This window comes from Lissotriton vulgaris, chromosome 10 (assembly GCF_964263255.1).
Source record: "Lissotriton vulgaris chromosome 10, aLisVul1.2, whole genome shotgun sequence".
Taxonomy (NCBI): domain Eukaryota; kingdom Metazoa; phylum Chordata; class Amphibia; order Caudata; family Salamandridae; genus Lissotriton; species Lissotriton vulgaris.
In genome coordinates, this window is record NC_141698.1 from 701285722 (window position 1) to 701306948 (window position 21227).

Consider the following 21227-nt stretch of genomic DNA (forward strand, 5'->3'; position numbering starts at 1 on the left):
TGCCCAAGAGGGGTACAATACATAAAGTATTGTGAAGTGTGTGTATGCTATGCTTTATAAATGCAGCAGATGTATGTGTCCCTGTGAATAGAGGAATGCGGAGAGAAGGTAGAGAAATCTCCGAGTCAGTTTTGCGTATTGCTGCATTCCTGCAAGCTGGGTGGGGCACAGTGGAGAAGGGAAACCAGGCTTCCCCTCTACACTTCAACGAGTGCTCTTTGATTACGTGAGAGGTCACAAGAAAGGAGCATGAACATATCTCAGGAAGGAGCTGGGGTTAACCTCTTGGCTGCTAAGGCATTATTTGAATTTGACTTTAATTTCCATTGAAATCAATGGAAAGTCCATGACGAGTTACCCTTGTCATTAGCAGCCAAGAGGTTAATAAGAGGATGATAAAGAACAGGACTGGGGGCCCTAGGCTAACCTTTTGATGCGCATATCACTGCAGATGACATCCAGGTGTGACCTCTAGCCACTCCCATGGCCTGAATTGTGGAATTATCTGCTTTGCAGTCACTTCTTCTGGGACAAACTGTTTTAAAGAGGAAGAGAAAGCAGAGGACTGAACATTTCAAGCACCCAGACCCGAAATCAGATTTGGTGTCCGGAAATTAACTATAAGAAGGTGAGTTCAAAACCACCTAAATTGTCATCTGCCAAGCAGCCAGATGGGCTGTGTGAGGAGATGTAGCTCTGCAAGACTTCTACCTTTCACTAGGACTGAGGGCGTATGCCTGCGAGTCTCCATGCTAGGCAAGGCGACATCACCCCGGGGTTCCAGGACCACCTGCCCTGGAGCACCAGTGCCTGCCTGCCAAGACACGGAGAGTCAATGAACTCTTTATGCCAGGGGAGGGTAGCCTTGAAGTGAGCAGTGTGCCATGCTTCACCGATTGGGATGGAGACTATGCAAAGTCGGCAACCCTGTATGCTAGGAGGGCTCACCATGAGAAAGACTGCCATGCAGTAAGGGTCGTAGCCTTGTATGGTAGTGGGTCATGACCCTGTATGTCAGGAGGAACTGCGACCGAAGACTTCACTGTGTTGATAGGGCAGGAGGCCATGTACTGTGAGAAATGGTGACTCCATATGCCAGAGGGAGTCACCAGGAGCATCAAGAACTGCAACATAGTCACAATCTGCCCCTTGGTGCAGTATGGATGATGTGGGAGCGCAAGTGCACTGTCACCCAGGTGAAGGGCCCGTGACAGGATCATCACAACTACTCTAACTAGGAGACAAACTGGACACTTACTACGCAAGAGGAGTCACAAAGAACCTGCGCTCGCTTTGGGAGCACAACCACAAGTGAGGGACTCTGCATCCGTTGAGTGCAGCCGTCTGGGCTGCATGCAGCAGACTCATCTGAACTCAGATGCAGCCTCTGAGTGCCTGCGAATGTGGCACACGCATGAACTCCATATGCTACACACCTGCTGGTGCAGGTATGACTGATTTCAGGATTGGCCCTGGGGGGTTCTTGCTCCTGGCTAGCCCGGTAAGGCAGGGACACTATTCATTGTAAATTATAGTCTAAATGGACTCTTGAGGCTCAGACTGCTAGTGGGACATACTCGATGTTAGCAATAGTGATTGGGGAATAACCACTTTTGCTAACGTGAGGCAGGCGTGAGACAGGGAACCGGCAAAGAAACACTAAGGCCCTGTCCTCAGGGGGATTGTGTAGTTGTTTGTAAATGTCATTTTGAGTTGGAAGCAGTAGGAAATAAAAGTCTGGTTGTTTTTTCATAAAAAGGAGTATTTAGCTGGACAATGATTTATTGCTCTTGCTGCGTGCCTTTTGAGTTGTGAGCCTGTGTTCACTACCCTGTATCCACCTCCTCCCCGAGGGAGTCTTCAACTGCTCTTCCACGTTACTACTGAGAGTCAAGTACAGGAGGGGTACTTGGCCCAGTTGCTCAGAATACATAGGTCGGGACATCAGGAGTAAAAGGCCTCAATCCCCACAGTTGGACTCAGTAATCCCTTCTTGCCCCTTTGGGTCAAGAAGGGTCAAGGGTTCTAACATCTTCCAATAAAAAAAATTACAACATATGCAGGAAATGGACCCCCAGGCTCATATTATAACGTCAAAACGATCCGACTCAGAGGTGTACATTTTGTGTAATTGTTAGTGGGTTTAGTACCATTGGTAGATTTCCTGACTTATTAAATTGTGGATCAGGTTTTAGAATACATTTTTTTTTTTTTAAACCTCCTTGCCATCTCCGGTCCTTTACTCATTGCCACGGGATGGTACGTTTCCAAAACTGACCAATGTCACATTAAAAAATAGTTTTATCATTTAAGATTGCACAATTAACTTTATTTTTCTGAGCATAAAAACTTCATCATACGAAATAGGATGCCATCTTTTTGCCTCCTTTTTGAAACTGACTGTTTTAACTTGTATAGCTGCTCTAGAAAATAGACGCTGCGTTGATATCGTGTTCAACTACAAAAACGAAAGACAATTACGACATAATATATTTGTATGCTGAAAAGTTATAACAGGTGATGCATCCTAGGGACCATTTCTGAGAGGGAGGCGGACAGAAGTTGTAAAACTGAAGAGGACTTTGTGAGCGAGGAGTGGGAAATATGAGGCTGGAGAAGAAGAAAGTGGATAACAGGGGAAGATATTCTTTTTTTAATCTTGCCAAATCATGATAAGGCACTGTTCTGTCATATAAGAGCAACTATTATCTCCACCACTGGCAAGACGCATCAGAGATTTTCCAGGGAAGATTGACTAATGTCTCATCATAGGTGGAGAAAAAGTTGTAGTTGTGAATCCTGTAAAGTGAGGGCAGTCCATTCTAAGGAAGTATGACCGTATTGTTGGCAGTTTTGGGGACAGAAAATGTAAAAGTGCATTCCTAATTGGAGGCCTAAATAGAAACAACTCTCTATCGAGATTATGACCCATGTAGCTAAAAATCAGTGCAAGCTTCTATGCATAGTCTGTAAATTCAAACTAAAGCCGTCATGTATAAGAGAAAAGAAAGACTATTCCACAGGCGCCGGGGCACTCCTGCGAAAAGCCATGTGCTCTACAAGTCGCCATCATTTGTTTTTAATGATTGAGTATATCATTTATTGTGTGTACTGTGAAGTGCATTGTTTGATAATTTAATGAACTCACACAGAGTGAAGGCTATACAGAAGGAATATGATAAATTCTGCAAATCCTCAAGTTTTACTCTGACTGTTACTAATTAGGCTTATGCAGGGCATGAGTCGGGGGTCCACGCGGGTGGACGGCGTCCCTCCACTTCTTTCAGAGGGTGGACGCCATCCACCCTGCCAAGAAGTTGGGCCCCACTAAAAGATGCTGAACTCGTCCCGGTGTAATTTCCAAACACCGGGGCACATTCAGCAGCGCCTGCACGTTATTGTCTGCTTTCGATTACAACAAAGTGCAGGCGGGGACGGTGCTCTTTCATTTCTGACTCCTGCTGGCCCATAAAGGCTGAGTCTCAGGGGTCATCAGGCCTCCTTTTGTTTGAGTCTCCTGGCTGGCAGCAGTCAGGAGCCTCAAACCTGATGCAAATGCAGCAGAGGGGAAACAAAGGCTCGCACCTTGTTAGCACCTCACACATACTTAAGAAAGGCAGCTTTTCACTTTGTTCAGGCTCTGTTTAGGAGATATGCATGCACTGTTAGTATGTCAGATGTGTTGATCTTTCCCAGTATTTGCACAAAATAAATAGCATTTATATACGCTTACAACCCTTGAGGAGGCGGCGTAATAATTTAAATATCACTATTTCATTTAAAGCACTACGGCTATAGAAAGCTTATCGCTGACTAAAGGTAACATTTTTTTATATGTAGCGTACAAAAGTGGGAATCTTCTGCCTAAATCAGGAGTGTTTGCAAGTATACTCGAAATGTGCTCAAATGTACCCATGATACACCTGCTAAACATCTATGTGAGGGCTTATGATCTGTTATCACTTCTTGTAATGCCAGTTCCTGTGATGTCACGTGCTGTGATGTCACGCACTGTGATGTCACATGCTGCGATGCCACGCGTTGCAATGCCACGCGCTGCCATGCCACTGGCATACTGATTAACTAGGTTAGTCCCCCCGACTTCTTTTTTTAGGACTTGTGCCCTGGGCTTATGCAATAGGCATGTTTTCCACTTTCATTCTTACTTCCCATTATCTTACCTATAACTATTCCCAATATTAGTGTGTACTATAGATGTGTACACTTCACATCTTTTTTGTAAAGATATTACTCAGTCACTGGTTTATTGTTGTTAGAATTTAAAATAATACACAGACTTCCACATACAAAAATTCTGGACACCCAAAACAATCTGTTAAAAGTGTCCGAGTCCTATTTTAGGATCTGCCTCAATGACAAATTATTTGTAAACAGGGTCAGAGCAAGGAGCAGCAACGAGGGTGACATTTCAGGACTAAATATTCGATTTGGAGCATGATGCAGAAATAGACTTCATTGTTTTTGAACATGCTATTAAAAACTTAAACTATTCCCTTTTCGTTTGATACCCACATTATTCCTTGTTGCATAGAAAAAAATATATGCCGCAGAAGGTCTACAAACGCACCACCAGGCCGCCTGCTACAGTCAGGTCATGGCATTCTTGTGCGAGAATTAAATTATGAATGTTATGAGCCTACTTTGTCGCAGAACAAAGGTTTAGATTCTGTAAGTTCGCTAGACCGGGTCCTTACACCTCTCCCACATAAAATGTGTTAGCTTTTCTGGCAAAACTATTTCAATATTACATGAGAACCCTAGAGTTTAAGTTGGACACCCTCTGATTTTTTTCCCTATAGATTTTCTCAAACAGGTCAGGTCTGTAGCTCTAAGTTGACCGCGTTGCTGTCTGAAAGCCCATTTGCTTCCAATTTCTATAAACTAGGCTTCAGGTCAGTACCATTCAACCATTGGCTTTCTGGATCAGCCTCTATCAGCCCTAACATTGTCAATCACATCTTAGATCTGCCCAGGGGACTATTTCTCGGTCACTGTCACGCTATTGACTGTTTGGAGTAGCATTCCGCCTCCTTTTTGTGTGCTTGTATTGCAATGCATCAGAGAAGAGCCCTTTCACATCAAAAAAGCACACTCAACCACCACACTTTCTGTCACATTTTATTCTTTATTTCGTGCCTGCATTGTATGCAGGAAGCATCTATTTTTACTGCAGCAAGCGTTTTTAGAATGACTTTATGTCGAGTGTATACCTTATCCTAATACGGAGTACTAATCAAATTACTTGTTGGTTATACCTTTGGTTGGTTATCTTAGGGTCATGGTCATCATGACGAGATCAATAAACTCAATCATGAGGAGTATAGGATGTACACATGTTAAAACCACTAACGCCAATACCACCAACAATATCCCCACCAGTATTATCACTTTACTACCACCATAATACAAATACCACCACAATGATACCACTACCACCACAATACCAACACTCAACCAATACCACACCAACAGAAATACCACTAGCAAAATAAACACCAATACTAGAGCAAAACACTCAACAAAATCACCACTGAGACCTCCACCACTAATACCACACCACAACCAAATTAACAAACTGCCAATTCCACCATAAGCAATATCACACTAACAACATCACTATCACACCCAATGCAACCACCTACACAAACACCACAATTATCACTCCGACTTTACTACGGCAACCAATTCTACAACATCAATATACCAAACACAATACCAGTACCAACACCTCAAATATCAAGACCACTATTGCTAATACTACAACCACTGCCACTACCAATGTAATTGCCACCAATAATACCTATACCACCACAACCAATAGCACAACATCACTACCAAGTATTGACAAAGCATGGCTTTTTGCAAGTGGTGTCACGTTGAACCCTGACTAACTTGCTTTGCCAATGCTTTTTATTTCAACGAAAGGCTGCCCCTGAATTCTGCATCTCAAGTCAACACAGCACCCATGTTTTATTAATACTAGTCATGATTCGGTTTAAGAGTGTATTTATATAATACAAAACGAAAATAAAGGCTTAAATTTGCTCATACATTACAAAAGCTCACAAGACCCATCAGCAGGATATATTTTAAGATAAAATCATGAATCCCTGCATTTACAGCTTCCTCCATACAGTTAACTGTCATGCTCCCTCAGGAACATATGGCTTAATTAAATAAAATGGTGCTGCTGAATACGCTGCAGCCACTCACAAGGCCACATGCGCATTAGTCACCTAATGCAATTAACTGCTACCAGTTGTCAAAATCCATTAGCTTGGTGCCATTGTAATATGCCAAAAATCTGTCGCTGCAGGAAAAATGAGGCTATTTTAACCTTCTACGCTTTCCTTATGACTTCCACATATACCCCCATGTATATAAATTAGGCAGCCTGCCTCTAATATTCTTAATTGGCAGCTGGTCAGACCACTGCCAAGTCTGCGTCTCCTCTTTCTGCTTCAAATGAATGACTACATTGCAGCTAAAGTGATTGTGAAGAAGTGAACCGTGTTTAAATGTCACCCTAAAGAAGTATTCTGACGCTGTATTAAAAGTTATTGGGTTAGTTTCGTGAAAATTATGCTGATTTACTAATAGCTCGCCTTGTTCTCAAAAGGAACGGCTTGGAATGGATACAGGTACGGGACCAGTATTCGATGCTAAAATGTGATAAAAAATGCAAGGGTTATTGAAATTCACTGTTTAAGTCAATAGTTATCATGACACGGTAGGTAAAAGAAGACTGTGCTACAGGAGCAGCAAGTTGTTTCATGGAACATTTACTGAATGCTGGCAAAATCATTCTTTTCATGTATGTATGTGATATATGAATGCCTTAATCGTGGCGGCAATTCCGCTGTGTTGCGGGTGTTCTGAAGGGTGGGCAGGCTGCGACGGCCAACGGTCGTTCGCAGCACAAGGGAGGGCGTGCTCCTGTCGGCCAGCACGGAACGGGTTAATAGTGCACACCTTGCCAAAAGATAGTGGAGCGCTGTACAGGGTCAAAGACAAACAAAGTCATCAAGTGATAGGAGAGGTAGCTGGTTTGTGTACAGTTAATGCATTCTGAAATAGTGCTCCATAAAGAAAGGAGTCTTCAACTCTTTCCAGATTTGGAGCAGCATTGGGGGGGGTCCTGATGGATACAGGGATGTTTTTATAGATCCTGGGTGCCTTGATAGAAGAAGCCTGTGACCTTTCTTTTTGTTTTGTTTTTTTTACACTTCATAGTCTGCAGTCTGATGGTGTCCTGGTTGTGGCTGCGCAGAGAACCACCAGAGATAGTCAACGGTGCTGGTCATGATGGCTCTGTAAATGAAGATGGTGCGGCCAAATGTATGCATGTGTTCATGTACTTACAAGGAAAATGTTACTGTATAAAATGATTACAAAAATGGACTTATACCATCAAGTTGCATTCTTGCTAAGCTTTTTTCATTTTGCAGCATAAAGTTATTTGAAAAGCATCAAAGGAATGGATTATAAAAACACAGAACACTGTTTAACTTGTGTTCCCAGAAAAAGTTAAAACTGCTAAAACCTTAAAGTCGTACAACACTGTAAAATTTTAACATTTTAAAAAAGAGAATACAATGTAGTGTAATTTTCCAACATAGTTTTCTACAACTTACCAGAGTGACAATGGCACATTCAGCGGTCAGCTGAGCGGCACTAAATAACGTTCGCACAAACCGGTATATCTGTTTCTGCTCCGGGTCGTGTTTCTCATAGTCTAGTGGTATTTCTGATTTCTGAAGGAGGCAAGAAAAAATATCAACATGAAGTACAAAAAAAAGAAAATGACAGGCAGCCTGGCGGTTGCAGGTGGGGGCACTGGCACTCATTTCTAGGGAACAGGATTTTTTTCATCATTAGACTTTGACCCAGGGCGCGAAAGGATGAAAAGGGAGAAAGGAGATAGAAAAAGATAAGAAAACTGTGACAAGGGATGAAAAAGAACCTGCAAGAGTGAGTTAACAGGAAGTGAGTGGCAGCTGCTGTGGCCAAGGAGCGTTGCTCCACCTGCCAGCAGCCGGAAAAAAAGAAAGCGATAATAAATTCTTGCTTATTATTGTTTTATTTAATCGCTCGCAACTGAGGCTTGGCGGCGGGGCCAGGGTGAGGACAGGCTGGAGTAGTAGTGTTAGGTACTGCTATTCAGTGTGCATGACGATCTGGCAAAACAGTCATGCACACGGAAGCTCTCTACAACCCCAGCTTTGTTGCCGGGATGGAGAGAGCAGGCACAGGATCCCAGTCTAACTGGGAGAGCATTTTATCGGCGCTCAGGCCAAGCATGAAAGCAGCGTCAGGATTGGCCGCAGTGCACTTTGGAGCCCTGTGGCTGCAGAAGAGAGGGGTGCGATGCGGCGAGCAGGTGTTTGTTTTATTGTTTTTGTTTCCTCCTTCCGTCTCCCCTCCTTCCCCGCTTCACCCACCCTGCCACCCTGTCAACAAACCGGCTGCTGCTAGTGAGTGGTGGTGGAAGAAAAAAGCAAGATGCATGAGCTGCAATCAAGATTCGGTAAGCAGTAACCCAAGCACTCCAAAGTATAAGGGAAGGCTCTGAAGAAAAGCTTTAAGCCCTTTCGCTTATTGTTTGGCAAATTCGGCCCAGATGACAGTGGCGCAAGCTTAAATAGAAGACAAAGTAGCTTACCGATAGGGGATGGAGCTTTTCATCAAAAATATCTAAGAGCATTCTTCCATCGGATTCCCTGGAAGAAAAACAAACTTAAAGTTAATATTAATATTACTTCTCTAACCTGCACCACTGGCTATTTTACACCTATGGATCATTTGAAACCTTCCAGTAGCATCCCAGAAAGGAAAAAACCTCCAGTATAGGAGTTAGAGGACATTTTTATTGCAACGCAACATTACAAACACTATGGCGTTTTCCGGCAGCTGAAGCGATAAAGCTAGGAACTGTCCCAGTCATACTGCACGTCTCATGGAAACAACCAGACATATCTCTGGCATAAAAGAGTATAAATGTACAGGGCTGCACCTTAAGCTTCACATGTACTCTATAAAGACTCCAGTTGAAGTCCTGCTTGGAGAACCAGAACCGGCTCACCAGATGAGTGGTGTTCTGAACTGTGTTACTCCTACTTGGGCTTTAAAGCCAGAAAAAAACACATAGGGTAAAGCGAATACACACAGTCACTTCAAGCTTTCTCCCACACTATTATAAGTATATGCCCAGATCAGGCACATCAACAGTGAAATATCATAAGGAGAAATCTACTATTTTTGTCTGCTCTGAAGAAGGGCTTTCAGGTGAAAATATATATTTTTTCATTTACATGACTCTGCAGCTGCAAATGAGCATGGTTTTATAACATTAATGCCATTTCAAAATATATTTTCACATGGTTTTCCCACTTATAAGGCCTACTATTTTAATAACCAGAAAACCATTTCACTTGCATCTTCGAAAGTTAGCATCTGTCACTTAGAGTAATTGTCAATACCAGAAAGGTGGCATAAAGACTTTGAGTAAATGCCTGCCAAACAACTATAAAAACATAACAATAAGGTATAACTAGCTAAACAATAAAATACATTCTCAATGGTGACATAAGAAAATAGAACATGAGGTAGACAAATAACTAAAGTGCTGGTTCTGAAGTAAGATATTTATGTAATGTTGAGAAGTTGGTGATCTTTACGTCTGGAGTTAGCCAGCACCGTATGATTTTACTAAATTGTCTGTAGAATATACTTATAGTGTCTTTCAGCCAGCCCTCGTCCTCTGCTATTCTGCCATTCACATGTGTCTAATGGGCACCACATCATTGAGCATGGGGGGCAGTGGGCCAAACCACTTCCGCCATTGGCTAACTTCACTGTGATTGATGGCTTTCACATCCACATACAAAGCAGAGTCTGGAACTACTATTGCAACGTGTGTGTTTTTGAGACCCCCAAAACTACTTTTGCTTTTAGCAAATACATTTTTCAGACTGACAAGGAACCGGCAGCTTCACCAAAAATAAAGGTTTGCAGAAACTATGACAAAACAAGCATTAAGAAAGTCAAAAGCCTGGCTGCAAACACCAACTTATTAGCGTTGCCAATTCAGTTTTTTGTAGTCTACAATAATGAAAAATATGTTTTGCAATCACATTTTTGCATGCTGCTAGGGTTTTCCCCTATGCAGTTCCAGGTTCTACACAGTATTAGCAGCCCTAAACAAGGTTATTCCACCGGGGTGTATTGCTTGCTGATAAGACCTTTTAGCAGATTTTCCCACTTTTTGGGTTTCTGTAACATTTCGGTTCTTTTAGTTAAAGTCTCTCTGTCCTATTAAAAGCTTATTTTCACAATTCACACTTCCTCTATGTCAATTATTTCCAGTACTTTCCAAGCTGCACCTGTGCGTTCCAATTAGTGGGCGCACCTGGGAATGGCCGTGAGAGCAGCTTTCTTTTCTAAGGTTTGCCTTGGATGTCACCACTGTTTCTTTGTTCGTTCTATTTATGTTCCCAGTTTGGCATATCTCAGTTGAAGCTTCCTAACTTGTGTCTGCTTCGATCCGTTTATTGACAACTACCTTGGTGTGCCACCATTGATCTTGGGTTTGCAGGGGTAGTCTTTTATTTTATATCTTGCTCTCCCCGTTTTCGAATTCTTTTGCTATATTACCTGATAGTTTCCCATTTCTCAAGGGAATCATCCAGCTGGTTTTAGTAAGATCAAAGTCTTTTGAGAGGACAGCTGAATTGCCCAGGGATCAAAGTTCTGTCCACAGTGCAAACTTTTCTTAGTACCATGTTAGTTTGTTTAAGTGACCAATACCAGCTGTTTATATATGTCACCCATTCCATTTTACCATTAACCCCTACCAGTCTCCTAGACTCTCTTCTTTCTAGAACTTTCTGAAAATCATACTTCTACTCATTTTACCAGAACAACCTTGGAATCCCTAGTAAATTTCCAGCCACGTAAAATAACAACACAACTGACCCAACAAGTTATTACGATTTCAGGAGAGACAAGTGTCCGTATAGAATCTACACTTCAGTTCCACATCTAAACCTAAGCACAGCATGACACGTGCACAGAAAAATCAGATAAACGACCAAGCCAACTTCCCCCCTGCTGTATTCGTGGGCATGGTCTGTTGCCAGCCTCTTTAGCGTAATCAGTTGACAACAGTGAAGGTTTGCAAGTCAACAGCACTATGTCCATGCCACTGTGATGTTTGTTGTGATACTAAAATCACATGCGTAATCTCATACGAAACAAGCTTAAATAAAGCACGCCCACTGACACACAACATTGCATCAAAGCCACATAACTAAACAAGCATTTGCAATGCAATAGGTCTCGCATTCGGATTGTTTGAGCTATTGGTATTGTAAATGACAAATTTGGTATTTATGTGTTGGTTTTGAAAATAGCTAAATTAATAGCTCTGTCATTTACAATTCCAATAGTTTTAACTTTCGCAAATGTGACACCTATAGCATTTGTAATGCAATATTTGTTGTATTTACGTGACTTAGTTGTATTGATATTACAAATAGCAATGGCTTTTCATTTTTTTAAATAATTAATACTTAAATAAAAGTTAATGTAATTTATAATGGCAATAGCTTAAACTTTTGTAAATAACTTTTGTGAGGATTATGTTCAGTGTATTTTATTGTGACGAAAATCCAAGAACAGAAGTGAAATATTAACATCTTTTTGTGACATTTGTAATAAAGCTTATAACATTGAGAGAATATAATTGAACCAGTTGTTGTTGAATGGTTGCACAGATTGATGCTGTGGTGGCGCTGAGTGATGTTGTAGTGGCGACGAGTGATGCTGTGGCGTTCAGTGATGCTGTGGTAGCGCATAGTGATGTTGTTGTGCCCCTGAGTGATGCTGTGGTGGTGCTGAGTGATGCTGTCATGATGCAATAGATATAGGGAGGGCGATAGATAGATAGAGGGAGGGCGATAGATAGATAGAGGGAGGGCGAAAGATAGAGGGATGGGGGCGATAGAGGGAGGGCGATAGATAAAAAGAGATAGATAGATAGAGTGAGGGCGATAGAGTGAGTGAAGGCGATAGAGTGAGTGAGGGCGATAGAGTGAGTGAGGGCGACAGAATGAGTGAGGGCGACAGAATGAGTAAGGGCGACAGAATGAGTAAGGGCGACAGAGTGAGTGAGGGCGATTTAGAGAGTGAGGGCGATTTAGAGAGTGAGGGCGATTTAGAGAGTGAGGGCGGTAGAGTGAGGGCGGTAGAGTGGTAGAGTGAGGGCGGTAGATTGGTAGAGTGAGGGCGGTAGAGTGAGGGCAAGAAGGTGGTAGAGTGAGGGCGGTAAAGTGGTAGAGTGAGGGCGGTAAAGTGGTAGAGTGAGGGCGGTAGAGTGGGGGCGGTAGAGTGGTTGAGTGAGGGCGGTAGAGTGGTAGAGTGAGGGCAGTAGAGTGGTAGAGTGAGGGCAGTAGAGTGGTAGAGTGAGGGCGGTAGAGTGGTAGAGTGAGGGGGCAGAGTGGTAGAGGGAGGGCGGTAGAGTGGTCGAAAGAGGATGTATGGACTTCTGGCTTTAAATAGCTTTTGTATAAAATGGGATGTGCAATACCGTAGCTCTAACAAGTGTCCTTCGTGTACCTCAGCAGAGGAAACTTCCTATAATTCTGCCTATTTCTGACCTGCGTATTATTGACCATGCAAACTATGATTAGACCAGAATGTGAACTTTTGGGTTTCCATCACTATGAGCATGCACTACGCACTTTAAGTTCAGATACGAGAAAGGTAATTGTTGTTGGTATGATGACATTTTGCATGCCACTTGGTTCATCCATATGCAAATGTAAAAGCACTGAAGCACTGATGCCTAAAAAGCACAATTTTCTTTTCTGTATCCACACTGAAAGTTGCTACAATATTGGTGGGGATTCTTTTTTTAATTTTTATGTAGTTTATTTGAAACATTTCAAACAGAAAATTCTAAATCACATTTCAAATGTAAAACAAATGGGATTGCATGACATTGATCAATGGAAGCTTGCAAAGTTGCAGTAATGGCATGTGAAAAGAGGGCTTTATTTATTTTAAAAAATGGAAAAGAAAGCCACCTACTTAAAAAAAATAGTTATCTTGTGTTGAAAAAGGTGGAGTGAGGTGAATGAGGTGAAGAAGAAACAAACATTAGCAAACGCCAATAGGTCCCCCTTTAGGACCCAGTAGGTCTTCACACTGACCATTTCCTGTGGCCAACCCCTACTATACACCCCCTCGGGCTGGTGCAGTGGGGGCTACCTGCCCATGGTTGGTTGGATGTAGGTAACTGTTGCATGTGGTTTATGATCCCAAAAATAACTTACTGAAAAAGCAAAGGCTACACTGATCTTATTGGTAGCTTTTTTTATTTTTATTTTCTCATGTGTAAGTAGCTACCAACAAAACCAGCATTGGCAAAGCCAACAGCTCTTGCCTTTGGGATCTAGTGGTTCTGCCAATTATTTTAGGCATGCTCTAAGTAAAGTACTAACCAAGATTTGGACTGCAGCAGCATGGACGGGGAACTAAACAGCTCCATGTCATCAGATCGTCAAATTAAGGGAGAACAGTTCCCTGCACTAATCTCATTGCTGCTCACTGATGGGATAGCTAACTGTGCAGACGCTGTGCCAGTCAGGAACTTAGCACACTGCAGCAACCCCACATTAGGCACTGTGCTTCCCATGATAACTACTTGATCTATATTCACAATATCAGCATCAACATATTGTGGTTAAGCTGCTTTGTGATAAACAGTTTAAGGGGCTCAGCAAATTCATGGGCAAGGACTGCTTCAGCTGAACAGCCGGTCTAATTTTTCACCTACACAAATATTACGCCTAAAAGACATTTCCCAAATGAAAGGGTGCAAACAAAGACATCTGCAGCCGATGGCACAGACTCACTAGGTGTGACAACGGGTGGAACCATGGGGCGGGGTGTTCCTGCTTGTTCCAGTGGGTGTGATGAGGCTGCTCCTGTGTCCTCGAGTTTTAAAGGAAGTGTGGTGGTCAGAAGGGGGTTTGTGCTGGTGTTGGAGCCCATCCAGCTTTTGCCCTTTGCCTGAATTCTGTGCGATTTGCGTGCACTGATTCTCGAAAGTATGAGTAGCCATCTATTTGCTGCTGCAAGACAGCATTATAGCCTACAACCTATACTTTCACTGTCAGTAATACGATACCTACTTGGTGGAGCCTTGTGCTATGCGCAGCCATGACAGAGTTAGGCAGAACTCAGCAGGCTTCGGAACAGGGTAGCGTTTTCACTACATTCAAATAATAGTTTTGCATGTACTACAAATATGTCCATCTGTTTTAAAAATATGTATTTTCAGAGCGAGGAACACCAGAATTGCAGCCTTGTTTAGTAGTAAGAGAATTCAGTCACAATTAGTTGTACGGCAATAACAAACAAGGGGGAGGGTGAGGCGGTGCAGATGCAACACAGGGAAGGGTGGGGGGATGAATATGAGACCAACATGGAGTTGGGTGGGGAGATGGATACGAAAGCAACATGGAGAGGGCCGGAGGAACGTGAAAGCAACATGGGAGAGCGCAGTAGGTGGGTAGGCAGTGGGGTGAAGCACGCAGTTCAACGCAAAAGGAATGGGGCAGGTAAAAGAGAGCAGCGCAGGTGACGAGGCTTGCACGAGGAACACAGCTTAAAAACAAATGCACTCTCCTTGAGTCCTCAATAGAGAGGAAGTGGCATAACATCTAAAGCTACTGAATTGGAACGGAGTTCCAGTCACTGCATCGGCTCTCCCGTTCCTACCATAAACAAGCTCTCGGCATTGCTGTGGCGGGGGAGCGCATTCCTTTGAAGTCTGAAGCGGGGGAGTGCATTCCTTTGAAGTCTGAAGCAGGGGTGGGGGAGCACATTCCTTTGAAGTCTGATGCCGAGGCTGATGGTGTTTGATGTGAACGCGCTTGAATCACATTAACTGTACCGAATCCGCAGTTTGGGGAGACTTTTCAGAAGCCTACTATAATCTCGCCGAACAATGCTTATGCATTGATTCAGCGAGACCTAAAAACTGGCCTTCAAACTGAAGTTCCCCCAAGCTGAGCAATGGACAGCCACGCAAAACAGCAGAGAGAGACAAACGACATGTTTCGGCACACAGATCCATGCACATAGCCTTCTGCACAGATCCACAACAGGACCTGGCTAGCAATCACCCAATGGGATGTATTACTAATCAATACATTAGACTTTTATTTCCTCGCTGACCGCTAAGCACACTCCATCACGAATACGGAAAGACGCTAGCCTCAGAGGTGAAAAAACATTAACCACAATATCAACGTAAAACAGCAATGCCAACAACGGCAGCAGTTAATATACTTCTACGGGAACAATATGCACTGTCAAATGCCCAGTGTTATACAAAAGGGGCAGCAAGCACAAAACACAAGTCTGCCCACTTAAAAAGAACATTCATGACTTGTACGGGAGGCTGAACTCTGTATGGTGTACCCCTTAGTATGAAATGGTCCAATCTCTGCATCATCGAAACATTTGGTGAAACAGTAGAAGCCAACCCATGGGAAGATTTAAGAAACATTTATTAACATATACACGTTATGAAAAAACGTCATGAAAATGCTGCATATTTAATAAGATTTTGCATGAGGAATGAAGTAAAGAAAATCTAAGTAAAAGAAATAACAAAAAATGACCCAAACATCGTTTTCCATTAAAAGTGGGACACATCTAAATGCTTCATTCTGCTGAAATCAGGAAAAGCGCCTCAGCATTTATACTGCCCTTTGGCTTTTTGTACGTCTCAAATCTTCCCACAGATTCCTAACATTAGCAACTTATGAATGCTCCTTCCATGCTTCAAATTGGCACAGACCCCCCCACCCCCCTGTCCCCTCCTCCCCAAACATTGACCCTCCGTCTCTGCCGGGTAGCTCACAGTGGCTCTAGCCATGACTCTGCTTCCAGCCATGACATTGCCGGGGAATATTAGGTACCAACGAGAGTGCTGAAGCCATTTCTTTATATATATAACTGCTCTTCATCGAGGCATGCAGAGAGAAAACCAGAGAGCCACAACAGTGACAAATACAATACTTCTGCATACATTGGAGAACCCAATAAGTCACAGAACTAGCTCATTAGGGTGTAGGTAGGGAAGTGAGGAATCTATAGGAAGAGTATGTAGTCACAAGAAATATCGTTACTGAACGTCAGTAACTTTTTGGTCAGATTGATACATCCTACTGCATATTCCTCACCTTATGAATGAGTACTAAGAAGTACCTTCCTGGGAGGTGGGACGGAGTATTGCCAGCTAACCAAAGAAATCATGCAAGACAGCTCAGGTAACATACCTATCACTGCCTCCCAAACATGTGAGGCAGCAATGCTCTGCAAAATTATGTAATGAGAACACGTAGCTGCCCAGCATATGTTGGCAACTGGGAAGCCTCTGGAGAAAGCCGTGAAAGCTTCCCTTGCCCTTGCCGAATAAGTACAAGCGGACTTCTGGAGGATCTCTATTAGCCAGGGCATAGCAGATATTTATCAACAGAATAATCCTAAGTGAAATTGTGTGCATGGTCATCGTCGTTCCCTTCTTAGTTCACTTAAAGACAAAAAAGAGATGACTGTCAAGTCTGTTATTTAAAGTTCAGGCAGTGTAGTTGGGGTCCAATCTATGCAGTCATTCATCCTGCTTAGTAAGATGTGGAGCAGGGAACAAAGTTAGAAGAGTGGTAGAGGGGCCACATGAACTGCCAAATCTACCTTATGTAATAAGGATTGGCAGGTGTAAAGAACCAGCTCATGTGGACAGATGACTGTGAAGAGTGGGAGAACAGAAGGACCCATATCTTCCCCAACCAGGCAAGCAGAAGTAATTGGCAACAGAGTAAGAAGTCAAAACAAAGTTCAAATTTTATTGGGACATAATAAAAGGAATGGGAGAGAGCAAGCTAAGCAAACCTTTCAGAAAACGTGCTACTAGGGGTGGCAAACAGAGAACGGTGATAAAGGAAAGCACAAAAAAGCAAATAGATCTGCTAAGAAGCCTTTAACCATAGCCACAACCAGGCCCTGCTGTGCAGTGGACAATGCGAACCCCAAGAATTCAAACAAGTGAGATGTAAACGAATGCCTTCAGACTCACATGAATACACAGACATTGTTCCAGCAGCCTATTTTAGGCTTTCTGGCTACTAAATGGACATCTGCAACCTCACCAGGAAGGCAACAGTACTCTAGTTGGCAATGCACAATCTCCAGCATGAAGCTGCAGCGTTCAGTGGTTATTGTGCAGGACGTCATCATTCTGCTGCAAGAGCAGGTTCATTCTACCAAGGATAGGAAGGGGTGGCTAAATTCTGGACGTCGGTAGATCAACAGACCAGATCCTCCTTGCAGTGAGGTGATCAGGATCAGATGTGCTCGATGCTCCCACGCCTTCTGCAGTACTCTGAATAGAAGCAGAATCAGCCAAAATGTGTACAACAGGCCCTGAGAGCAGGTGAAAATGGAGACCCCCCCCCCCCCGAACCATTTAAAGTGTGGTGTATGGCAAAAACTAAGAACAATTCATGATCTGGTACATGGCAAAGAGATCCAAAATTGTCTTGGTTATCTTGGAGGATTCTTCAGTGCGAGGCAACTAAGAAATTCACTCTCACATTGAAGGCCTCTGTGGGAGTAAAAAGGGACTTCTGGACATTGTGGGTGAAGTCCAGGTCATGGTGAAGAGGTGCTGGAAATGTTCTAGGAACATCTTTGGGGTCTCCACCTTCACCAGCAAGAAGTCCAAGTGCAGAAATACATGACCTCCCAACATTAGCAGAGAATCTGCCACAACTGCCAGCACTTTCATAAAGACATATGGGGCTGTTGCCAATCTAAATAGGAAGACTGTAACCCGAAAAGTGTTGCGACTCAATTCGAACCTGAAGTCCCTCGTAATACCAGAAAGGATTGGAAGATGAAAATAGGTGCCCTGGAGATCCAAGGACATTAATCAATCTCCCACGTTCATGGCTAAAAGGTCCTGGCCCAAGGACACCATCTTCAATTTGTCTTGCTGGATAAACAGGCTCAGCAGGAGGAGATCAAGAACAGGCCTTAGGCCTCCATCCTTCTAGGGTACTAGGAAGTACAGGAAATAAAACCCTGTGTCCCTCTCTTCCAGAGGCACCACTTCTATGGCCCATTTTTTCCCAGAAGGGCTTCTAGTATTGCGAATTGAGTTGGAAAGGATGCTCTGAAAGATGAGGGTTGTGCGGCAGAGAGAAGATGACGAGACCGGCTTAGCCCCATCAGATCAGATGATACACATTCAATTGTGATCACATCTCAACTGCTGACAAAATGGGAGGCCCTCACAGAAAGATGGGGATTTGAGGGTGAGGAATCAGAGGTGATTTGAGGTTGCTAAGTCAAAGGAGAATGATGGGGACTGGACTTGCTGCTGCTGATGGGGTCTTTTAGGTCTGCACCTGCCTTGAAAGGAGTCACACGGCTGTTGAGGCTTTTGGACTTGCTTAGATGGTTGCCAGTGCTTGGACTGCAGAACCTCTGTATTGCTGGTGGAACTGTGCGGCAGGAAAGACCAAGGCTCAAGCCATAGCCCTGTTGCTCCTGAAATGTGCCAGGCAAAAGTCATCCTTCTCACCAAATTACCTTTTTCTGTCAAAGGGCATGTCCACAAGTGTAGCCTGTAGATCCCCCAAAAAGACAGTGGAATGCACCCGAAGGGGTCCCTGCAGTGTGACAGCCATACTCTCTCAGATGTGGCTAAAAGTCTTCTCTGAATCAAAGCCACATTTCAAAATCTATTTTGATATATTCAGGCCATCACTCTCCAGGTCAGAAAATGTCTTCATTTGTTATGGCAGGGTCACGATTGTGAGTTCTGCCATTTCCCATAAGGAATGGGCAAAACTGCTTAATATGCCGCACCATTAGCTGTGCCTAGCGTTTCTTGGTTTCTCTGTACGGATTAGCAGAAGAAAATGTGCTTGGGGTCTCTTTTGAGGCTGATGTCTAACCCAGTGACAGCTGGGAGAAAAAAGTGGGGGTCATCCAGAGCTTCCCAATAACACATGGCAATCTGCTATGGACTTCTGGGACTGAATAGGGTTTCTCCCATGCATTGCCTATAGGTTCTAGAAGGGTCTTGCTAAATAAGAGCAAGGGCTCTGCACAAATTGTGGAGCACTACATTTCCATATGAATGTTAAACTTCACGTCAGTTCTGAGGCCTGCTCTACCTTCCAAACAACTGTTGTGAAACACAAGATCTTCGCCAAGAGAGGGACAGACAGGTAAGAAATATCCTCTTCGAAGGAATTGTCTAAGCCAATGACACTTTGCAAGTTTAAATAAAGGCTATCATCAGTATTAAGAAGCAGGAAGGGATCATCCTTGTCCTCATCTTACTTTGCCAATGACATCTGTATTTGAAACAAAACGTTCCTCCAAACAGGCGAGCCTTTGGGCCATGGGACTTTAAAATCCTGATTCTGGCATTCCGTGCAATTCATGGAACTGGCCCGTCCTATCTGAGCCAACGACTTAAGATTTCATCCTCAGTAAGACATCTGAGATCCAACAGCCTTCGTCTACTGATCGTCCCAAGATTCAGGCTTTCTCGAAGTGGCGGCAGAACTTTCACCGTCACAGCTGCCAAGCTCTGGAACAGCCTACCCCTTGACCTCAGGTTCATTGAATCTGAGTCAGTCTTTCGACGCAAACTTAAAACCTGGTTGTTTACTAAACGTTAATAAAGTTCTTCAGCATCTCTTATTCCTCTCAGTCGGACTTGAACCAGGTAACTCTCTCCGGGGACACTCAGGTAATCTTAGCGCCGGGACACCTCCGCCGGAGGTAGCCGCGCGCTTTATAAGCTTCTAAAAAAAAATAAATGGGAAGGTGTTCAGCATTCAAATTAACCTGACATTCTCCTTGCCGCACAGACAGATTATATCTTTTCCTTCCAACTCCTGGGTGAGTCTGGAGCCAGCTCAATGGGCAGCGCCACCACCGGCTTTGGGTATCAGGGATTAACATTTGACCTACATTTCATTTTGCCTATCTCCCTTCTTGCAGCTTTACATCTTTGGGGAGAAATATACATCTTTGCACACACAGTCACCGACCCTTTTACTCATCTGAAGTAACTCCCCTACTGGTATGTCTTTGCTTCCACTATGGGAAGAGGAGGACGCTCAAGAGGCCAGCCTGATGTTCAAACATTCCAGGGTAAGATGCCGGAGATGTGTAGGATGTACATAGTAAACAGAATGCCCAACATGCAGAGTTGCAATGATGGAATCAGCTGAGGCCCCCACCAATCACTGAAGTAGCCAGCACCGATGCTGATCTACGCGATGCATGTAGAAGCAGATAAGAACAGGTAACGCACTAAAAAAGGCTACACTTACGGAGCAATTCATTTGTATGTGATAGGGGCTGTAGGAAAGTGGAATATTATGTGGTATGGCTGGTTGGCCTTACTATGTCATTTTATCACAATGCTCCAAAGATGGTCCTTGGATTCACACTAATAAAGTCTTAGCACAGTCCTGGTAGAGTGGCAAAGAGCAGTCATGTTGTACTAGAGGATCATGAATGGCATACATATAACTCGAGTTATGGATTTTTGAAGCAATCAAATCAGTGCAGGAAAATGCATGAGCAAAATAACATTGCAGTCAATGGAAAAATCCACTAGTGGCAATCGGTTACTTGGAACCCTTATAGGGTTACGGTCATGTGGGCCCCGGGAACAGGCCACACTAGTCAGATCAATTTTACCTAGCCTGTTCAGTCCGGCAGCAGATTTGTTTTGGCCGTCCTTGGTGCTGAACAGGAGAAGTGGCTGATGCTGATTTTACAGCTTACACAGCGCTGCAAGAAACACAAATGCAAAAACACAACAGGTACAAGGCTGCTGATGTTGGATGATGGTTACACGTTGCTGTGTCAAGTGTAGAGGTTGGTTACTGGATTGGTGACCAACTAGCCTTGGCAGAGGTAAGCACAACAAAAAGCTTCTGGACCTTCACTGGGTTGGGGAGTAAAGTACCTGAAACTTCTAGAGGATTTTTACATGCAGTTTGCAGGGGACCAGGGCCACTAGTCCAGGAGAGACTGCAGGTGCTTCTAGCTTCCACATGGGTCCCTCTCTTAAGGAGTGTCGAGTTTTAGCCAAGGACGAA

The 21227-nt window shown here is 43.6% G+C and overlaps 1 protein-coding gene across 1 annotated transcript in view; it reads right to left on the reverse strand.

The window, feature by feature from the left end:
* Positions 1–21227, reverse strand: part of CCNY (cyclin Y) — a 547033-nt gene that overhangs the window by 91452 nt on the left and 434354 nt on the right. The window contains exons 6-7 of the mRNA XM_086941524.1: positions 8684–8741; positions 7656–7775 (exon numbers count right to left, since the gene is read on the reverse strand). Coding sequence (XP_086797650.1) covers positions 7656–7775; positions 8684–8741 — 178 coding nt within the window. The remainder of the gene's footprint in view (positions 1–7655; positions 7776–8683; positions 8742–21227) is intronic.